We start from the raw sequence: 9,181 nt of genomic DNA, 5'->3' as shown, positions 1-9,181 counted from the left end.
AGGCAAGAGACTCACTTGAGCCCAGGAGTTGAAGATTGCTGTGAGCTGTGATGCCACGGCACTCTACCCAGGGGGACAGCCTGAGGCTCTGTCTCAAAAAAAGATAGTCCCCACTGGTCTTTATTTTATACTGTTACTGAAGCAGGAGACCCAGGAAAAGTAAAATCTAAAAAAAAACAAAGGCTTCTCAGACACTCTTGGAAGGTCCTCCCCTGGTAACCTAGGCCTTAAGAATTTGTAAAACTTCACTTCCTACCTGGGTCCTTAAAACTAATGCTTGCTTCCACTTCTGAAAAGCCTGCACATGATTTAACACCTCCAATGAGAAATAATATGGTAATTCCTTTGTCTGTCTACTTGTAAGTCCAATAAAAGGACAGGGACAGAGTTGATGGGGGCTTGGGGGTGGGGGCTCATTACTTTAAGGCTGAGGACCTGCTGAGTTTCCCCCTGCTGGCAAGTAAAATTCCTTCCCCTGTAGTCTTTGGTGCGAGTCTGTTGGTTTCAATTCACTCATCCTGCAGCATTTTGACTGGGAGAAGTTTGAAAATTCCAACATTAATAGAAACTCTGAATTACTTTCCTGGTTTTTACTACTTTTCATCAGTGTTTGGTAGCCCCTCCTCTAAAGAGGTCCTGTTTTTTGCTTCCAAATAATAAACATCTAGTCTCCAGCCAAGGAGGACTAGTTGTCTAATGTACAAGATTAGGACAGAGATCTATTGTGTTTTGTTTTTTTCCTAGACAGAGTCTTACTTTGTCACCCTCAATAGAGGGCTGTAGCATCATAGCTCACAGCAACCTCAAGTTCTTGGGCTCCCATCCTCTTGCCTCAGCCTCCAGAATAGCCTCTGCAGCACCTGGCTGTTTTTAGAGATAGGGGTCTTACTCTGAACTCAGGCAATCCACCTGCCTTGGCTTCCCAGAGTGTTGGGATTACAGGCGTGAGCCACTGCACTGGGCCTGTTGATCTGTTTCTTACACAGTTTTTTACCCAGGCCTACAGTTTTTAACCCCATCTTTTACCTATACCTGTACATGTCTAATGGTACCACTTCTGCACCAGCTGCATACTCAGCAGTTGGCCTCAGGTGTCCGCTATTCCAGGTTCCCACTGCTGTTGCTCTCTGAGGCTCCCAGTTAACATGCTCTTTCCTCTCAGCCGCTGTGACCTTACAGGTTTCTTCCTCTTGCCCTCCCCTTTTCCTTCCCTTCCTTCTTCTTTTTATCCCTTCCTTCCTTCCTTTTCCCTGCCTTCATTTGCTTATGATTGGATGGGATCTCAGAAGGGAGCAGAGGTAAACAACTGTGTTTAATTTTTTATCTTGAATCCATAGTTCAAGAAGAGTTTAGAGTTAGATTTTTTTTTTTTTTTTTTTTTTGAGACAAGAGCCTCAAGCTATCCCCCTGGGTAGAGTGCTGTGGCTTCACAGCTCACAGCAACCTCCAATTCCTGGGCTCAAGCAAGTCTCCTGCCTCAGTCTCCCAAGTAGCTGGGACCACAGGCGCCCGCCACAACGCCCGGCTGTTTTTTGGTTGCAGCCATCATTGTTGTTTGGCAGGCCCGGGCTGGGGATTTGAACCCACCACCTTAGGTGTATGTGGCTGGTGCCTTAGCCGCTTGAGCCACAGGTGCCGAGCCTAGAGTTAGATTTTAAAACTTGGAAGCTGTGATTCTAGAGAGTAGAGTCAAGAAAAATTATTTTTTAAAATTTCTGCCTGTAAGTAGACATTTCCTTTAGGAAACTAATACTTTTCAATGTTACAGCTCAACTCTTTTTGTCTCTTAGGAACTGGCAACATTAAAATCTCAGTTAAACTCACAGTCTGTGGAGATCACCAACCTACAGGCAGAAAAGCAGGAGCTACTGCAGAAAACAGAAACATTTGTAAGTATTTCTTTTTCCTTCTGAAAAATAGTATCCCAAACTTGCTGTTATTTGTCAGCCACCGTGAAAAAGAAGCAGATTTATCAGATAGCACCTTCTCTTTAGATTATACACTTGCCGGTATTATAGTGACACCAGCTTCTTACTTATGCTGACAGCCCTATTTAGTCAGATGCCCCAGGATGGTTTATTCAGTTGCTTAATGATTTGTTTTGTTGATGGACCCCTTCTCTCATCATATCTCTACTCCGTTTATTCCAAGCTGGCAGCCCTTCTGTTGGTATAAAATTATTCAAAAACCCTTGATGTTTTCTCTAGAAGAGACTTCATCATTTTTTGCAATATAGATAAGCTGAGAATCTTCCGAATCTTGACGTTCTGATTCTTCAATTTATCTCCCTCCTGTCACATCTCAGTATAAGCATCAAGGAGAAACCAGCTCACCTGGGCTTCTGCACTTTGCTTTGACATCTCCTGAGCGAAATATCCGAGTTTATCACAAGTTTTGTTTTCCATAAAACGCTGGGCACAGTTTGTCCAAGTTCTTTGCTACTGTATAACAAGTAGCCTCTCCTCTGATTTCATGGTCTGCATTTCCATCTGAGACCCCCCAGAGCACCTGCATTTTGCAAAGCACCTGATAGTCGTGCGTGCGTCTCTGCCCTACAGCAGCCAGCTTTCTCTGCAGGTTTCCTCTTTTCTTTGAGCACTCACCGAAACCCCTTGTGGTGTCCATACTGCTATCAGCGGTCTCTCAGGCTTTATCTGGCATGACCTCAGAACTCCTCCAGCCTCTGCTCAGTTCCAAAGCCACTTCTACGTTTTTAGGTATTTTGTTGCATCATCGCTTCCACTTACTGGTATTTTAGAAAAAAACAGGGAAAGACTGAAAAACTGACCTAAGAGTTACTCCTATTTGCATTTCACTGATGAATGGCATTTGCTCAATTTATCTCCCTGTCTTTATGACCTGATAGTGTGGACTTCAGAGAAGCTTATGAGAGAATGGCTTCTTTGCGTATTAAATGCTGAGGGTGTGTCAGTAACATGAGAATGTGGTAGACTACTCATCAGACACTGCAGTTAGTGAGCAAAGATGGTTCCATGGGAGCCACCTCACTGCTCGCTTTTCTGGGCAGACTCTAAGCAGCTTGGCCCAGCCTTCCTCATCCTCTGGTAAGATTTGATGCTGTTGGCTGTGGGGAACTCATCTGTCAGTGGGGAGCACTTGGTTTTGCACACAAATACATAAGAAATTATCTTATTCCTTAGTGAACCATCAGAATAGCAAGAAAATTAAAATCACCACTTTGGAAGTTGATATTGTTTGTGACTTTAAAGAAACATTTTCTTATCACTTTCAACTTTCAGGCAAAATCAGTTCCTGTACAAGGAGACAGTGAGACTTTAGCAATAGCAGCTAAAACTACTGACGTAGAAGGAAGACTGTCAGCATTATTAGAAGAAACAAAAGAATTAAAGGTTAGTTTTTGGTAAAACTTTTACTTATTACAGATAATATAAAATGAACTCCATGAAATTTTATTTTATTTCATCTCTCAAATTCTTAGATTAATGAAGAAAGTTACTGGGGTGTAATCTATCTCACAACAGCCTCCCAAGTAGCTGGGACTACAGGCGCCCAGCACAACACCCAGCTATTTTTTGGTTGTAGTTGTCTTTGTTGTTTGGCGGGACTGGTCTGCGTTTGAACCTGCAAGCTCCAGTGTATGTGGCAGGCACCCTAGCCTCTGAGCTACAGGCACTGAGACATGAACAAACTATCTGTTAAAACTCTAGGAAAGCAGGTACTAATTTTAGATTACTAACTTTCACCCTTATTTTTCTAGAATGAAATTAAAGCTCTGTCTGAGGAAAAAACTGCCATTAAAGAGCAGCTAGATTCATCTAACAGCACCATTGCCATCTTACAAAACGAGAAGGACAAATTAGAGTCTGAAATTACAGATTCCAGAAAAGAGCAAGATGACCTCTTGGTTCTCTTGGCTGAACAAGATCAGAAAATAGTGTCACTGAAGAAAAGACTCAAGGATCTTGGTTATCCAGTAAGATTAAAATGTTTCAAAAATGATTTGTATAATGTTTCTTTGTGATGCATTTTTAATATTTTTAATATAGCACCTATAGGAAAAGTTGCACCTATATAATACACACAGTGGGTTCTTGAGTATATGGTATCCTCTACATTGCTTTCACTGTGATGAGTGAATTGACTTTTAAGAGATGGATTAAGTTTCTAGCACCCATAATCTATTTTCTTTAGATCTTGAGGCTGTCACATGAATTGATTTTTTTTTTTACATGAATTGATTTGACTATTCTATGGCAGCAAAATTGTCATCACACCAGTGCGCCCTTATCTTTTGCCATGTTTGGTTGTGTGTACAGAGGTATAGCCATTTCATCAGCAGGGTTAACTGATAAGATCTCATTCATGTTAAAAATGATAGGAAACCTGGAGCATTAAATCAAAAAATCAGATGGCTTATATTCTACTATAATTATTAGACTATAGAACTTATCAATAGAGTGTATATTATTGCATGCTGAATGTGACATTAACAAATCTTCATAATATTAAATAGCATTTTTTAAAATCTAGATTGTAGAAGAGGATGAAGTTGAATCCGGAGACCAAGAAGATGAGGATGATGAAAATGAAGAGGCTGACAAGGACCAGGATAGTATCTAGCTTTAAAATCTGCAGGAACGATAGGGATGATGTTGTAACTTTGAGGATGGAATCTTAAGACAGTACTTTGGTTTGCCTCTGCAGAAAATAAAGATTTAGACACCAAGAGGAAAACATTCACTAATAAGACCATTCATATACTTTGTATATGTTGCCACCCGTGTTAAAAACCCTAGAACTCTAACTTTATGCAGAATACATACCTTTTATTTAAATTCATCTGAACTGTCCCAAAATACAATTTGCAGAGAGCTTCATGCATCAAAAAATATACCATTTTAAGGCATGTGGTGGCAGTGCTATTGGCTTTAGTTCATTGGTTGTTTACTTTTCAGATTTGTGACTTTTAAGTACTAACACATTTGATTTAATATGTATTGAATTGGAATCATTGTTTCTAAATTCAGCATTTGAGTTTTTAGCCTATGATTTTCTTTTAAAGAAATGAGTTCACCTAAGGGCAAGATAGCCTGGGGCCGAGAGATAATGTGTATTATCAGCCCAGCATCCAATGTGACTGCTAAGACGTGCGGCATAGGACAGTTTAGAATGAGTGCCTTGACACTGATGTGGCTGCATTCTGTCCCTCAGGGAAGGAGCAGGATGCTGGTGCACACAGGTGATGTGGAGGATGAGTCTGAGAAACTTTGGCAACAGTGTATTAACATGGCTGGTTTTCTCTTTATTTTAAGCTAAACATCTAGAACATGTTGTAAGTTAACAGCTCATGCAACTCAGATTTAGTATTGTTGATTATCACAAAACGTATTATGTTCCTAGTTTTTAAAAGACCCAAATTATGATTTATATAATTTATTGTCATTTTTGCTGAATAGGTTTAAGTCAGATAATAGATTTTTAAAAAGCAAATGAAGCAATGTGTCAAAATTTAATGTTTCATAATAAAAATAGATACTATGTTCACTTAATCCCTGGTCATGGTTCCCTTTTTGTAGATTTTGTAAAAAGTATTTTATTCTTAATAAAAGGTGAAGCAAATAGAAATGGTGAGGGGCGTTTCTTAGAATTAACGCTACAGAACATTAATGCGGTCTTATGTAAACGTGATGATTTGGGTTCTCAGAGACTGGAGGAGCTACTTGGAGCACCTGCAGAAGTGGGAGAGGTTAGAGAAGGATTTGGACATTTCTGAATTCAGCCTTGGAGTTCTTTCTAATGATTTCCTTTTAAACAAATGATTTACATACAGGCAAGATACCCTGAGTGGGAGATGCCTCCCGGGTTCAGAAATAGTTTGAGCAGTCCACTGAGGGACAGACTTCTGCAAGAGAAGGGTATTTACTTACCTTAGAAAAGGAGGTAGCTGTGTATAAGAGGACCCATAAATACTGCCCTGTGTCCGTGTCCCACCACTGCTGCCATACTAGGATGCACCTGCCTTCAGAGAACTCACTGGACCAGCTTAGATGAGGTGAAGCCTCCTGGCAGCAGGCACCACATAATGAACAGTGGGTTAATGACTGCATTTCAGGCTAATGTGATAAGGATAAAACTGAATCAGGACTGAGAATTTCTAAGTATGGAATTCCAGGGATCTTCAGAAGAAATATCTGGGGGTTTTTTTGGTTTTTTTGTTTGTTTGTTTTTTGAGACAGAGCCTCAAGCTATCCCCCTGGTAGAGAGCTGTGGCATCACAGCTCACAGCAATCTCCAACTCCTAGGCTCAAGTGAGTCTCCTGCCTCAGCCTCCCCAGTAGCTGGGACCACAAGCACCCGCCCGCCACAACGCCCGGCTATTTTTTTTCGGTTGCAGCCATCATTGTTGTTCGGCAGGCCTGGGCTGGATTCAAACCCGCCACCTTAGGTGTATGTGGCTGGCGCCTTAGCCACTTGAGCCACAGGCGCTGAGCCAGAAGAAATATCTGTAACACCAGTGTCAGCGTGCCAGACTCTGTCACTCAGGCTATCCTGGAACTGGGTGACACGGGAGGCCTCAGAACTGCGTAATTCAGCCTGGAGCTGAAAGGGACAGCTTCCTAAGCCCAGCCACAGTTTTTGCCTGAGTTGCTTCTGGAGCCTCCTAACTGATGTCCCCTCTGGGCGATGCCTTTCTCACCCTCCTGGCACATTCTCCACCCTCAGGCAGAAAGCTTTCCAGAGTGCAGGTGGGGCAGGGGGGCTAGGCTGCTTACTGTTCGGAAGGTAGGTGAGACTCTGTTCTCTGCTGCTCTCGAGCTTTGCTGCCCTTCCAACATCATATTTTAGGATACAACCCATCTATTTGCTATCACAGGCTGCTGTGGTCTGAATGTTGATATTCCCTCAAAATTCCTACGTTGAAATCTCATCCCAAAGGTGATGACAGTAGGAGATGGGGCCTTTGGGGGGTGACAGGGTCCTGGGGGCAGAGCTCTCACGAATGGGATTAGTGTCCTCATAAAGAGGCCCTACCTCCTCCCTCCAACCGTGAAGGTTTGCGGTGAGCAGACGGCTGTCCAGGAGGACGTGGGCTCTCACCACACACCACAGCTACTGGTGACTTGGTCTCCGGCTTCCCAGCCTTCTGATGCTCACAGAGCGCCTGATGGGTGGTGTTCTGTCGTCCCAGCCCAGACAGGCGCGGACTCGTGCCTTCTCAGCGCTCACGTTGCCTGTACGTGTGCTCTTTGCCTGGCTGTCAGCCCTTTCATCGAAGATGGCCGTGGTCGCCCCTCCTGAGGGCCACAGTGGTGGAGCAGTAATCACCAAGCGCGAAACCTCCCTGTGACTTGAAACTTATTCAAGTATAGTTTACACCTCTAGCACTGCTGAAAGAAATGAATAGTCACCCAGAGTTACAGTTAACCAGGAAGAGCACAGCACACTTTCACGTGTTAAGTTATGATCCGAAATTATGCTGATAAAAATCAAACCCTTATGTTTTCATAGTTTTGTTACAAGCAGGTCAGGGCCTCGTAACGCTCACCAGAACTAGTGATCTTCGCTGGTCTAGCAAGTTGGTTAATTCACCCATCTGTAGGCATTGGGATATAGCAGTGAAGAAGACAAAAGTCCCTTCTCTCTTTGAACTTATGTTCTAGAATAAACAACAAAAAGTAAACATACAATGTATCCCCCAAAGTCACCACCATAGGGAAAAATGGGAAATCGTAGCTAAATGGACATTCATTTATAAAATATTCATTACAAAATTTTACGAAGTAGTGTCCAACAGAATATTTTGTAAATTTTTGTAACCATTCTTTTATAAATCTACATCTAGCTACAATTTTTCATTTTCCCTGTATATGGCAACTTTGGGAACACCCCGTATAATACAATGGCAAGAGCTATGTAGTTTCTGGGAAAGAGTTTGCATTTTATTCTCAGTTTGATAGGAAGCCAGAAAAGTGCGAAGATATGACTTAGATTTCATAGGTTACCCCTCTCCTGTGTTGAGAATTGGCTGTGGGGAAAAAAGATAAGAAAGATAGCCCAGAGACCAGAGGGAGTCTACTGCCATCCAGGGGTGTCCACCCTGCAGCCCCAGGCTGCATGCTGGTCATGTGAGGATGTTTTTGTTTATCTGTGTGTCTGAGATCACAAAAATTATGCATGGACTTTTTTTTTTTTTTTTTGCTTATCAGCTTTTGTTAGTGTTTGTGTATTTAATATGTGGTCTGAGACAACTCTTCTCCCAAAGTGCAGCAGAGAAGTACAAAGGTTGGGCAACCCTGGAGGCAGATGTGGTTGAGACTACGTTGCGGGGTGAAGTATCTACTGTGCTACAGTTTGAGCTGAGAGGGCTTGATAGATTGCATGGGCGTAGGGAGTAGGGCAGCAGAAGTCAGGAGTGATTCCTGGGGAAGGGTTTCCTGAGTTGAAGATGGGGTGGAAGAGGTTCCAGGTGGTGATCTGAGGTGATTTTAGGCTTCCTAAATCTGGGATCCAAGAAGACACAGTCAGACATGTTCAGATAGGTTCAGTAGGTAAGTGGTACTGAAGTCCTTCCACAGTGGTGTAGAGAGAAGGCAGCCAGGAACTGAACCTTGCTCTGTTCAGTCACTAGAGGTCAGGAAGGGCTCCTGAGTGATCAAAATCCTTGTATCCTAGGGTGGGTTTGATCAATGGAAAATTCAGAAAGCTGTAACTTTGAAACTGATTTTCTACTGCAATTTGGGAAAAAAATTCTTTTCAAAACTGTTTTAATAAAAATTCTTTTATTAATTTCTTTACTAGGAATCTAGTTAACCCTGCTTTTTGAGAAATCTGTCCTGCTAACCAAATAGAAGATAAGTATCTGAAAAAAATATTCTTTACAGTTACATTGTATCATTTAAATATTAGTGGTTTTATTTATTTTATTGTTTGGGATTCATTGAAGGTACAAAGAATTAGGTTACACTGGTTGCATACTGATTGCATTTGTTAGGTAAAGTACCTTTTATAATTGTGTCTTATCCCCAAGAGGTGTGCCTACACGGTGACCCCCAGCCCTGCTCCTTCATTCCCCTACCCCCACCTCGTATTAAATCATCATCTACTACCTTCATATTAGAAGGTAGTAGTACATTGGATTTTTGCTTCTCGGTTCTTTTTTTTCTAGACAGTCACTATATCACCCTCAGTAGAGTGCTGT

General features: G+C 42.1%; 1 protein-coding gene across 3 annotated transcripts in view; it reads left to right on the top strand.

Moving 5' to 3' along the window:
• Window positions 1-5,607, top strand: part of USO1 (USO1 vesicle transport factor) — a 75,956-nt gene extending 70,349 nt beyond the window's left edge. For 2 of the 3 annotated variants that reach the window (XM_012805343.2, XM_003790073.3), the window contains 4 exons: window positions 1,791-1,889; window positions 3,261-3,371; window positions 3,740-3,955; window positions 4,513-5,607. In XM_012805343.2, the coding sequence (XP_012660797.1) occupies window positions 1,791-1,889; window positions 3,261-3,371; window positions 3,740-3,955; window positions 4,513-4,602 (516 nt within the window). In that variant the 3' untranslated portion in view covers window positions 4,603-5,607. The remainder of the gene's footprint in view (window positions 1-1,790; window positions 1,890-3,260; window positions 3,372-3,739; window positions 3,956-4,512) is intronic. The other variant, XM_023513375.1, reaches the window with a different exon arrangement.
• Window positions 5,608-9,181: the final 3,574 nt, after the last annotated feature.

The sequence above is a fragment of the Otolemur garnettii genome, unplaced genomic scaffold, assembly GCF_000181295.1.
Source record: "Otolemur garnettii isolate 467f Iridium unplaced genomic scaffold, OtoGar3 scaffold00039, whole genome shotgun sequence".
Classification (NCBI taxonomy): Eukaryota; Metazoa; Chordata; class Mammalia; order Primates; family Galagidae; genus Otolemur; species Otolemur garnettii.
This window is presented reverse-complemented; position numbering and strand designations above follow the sequence as displayed.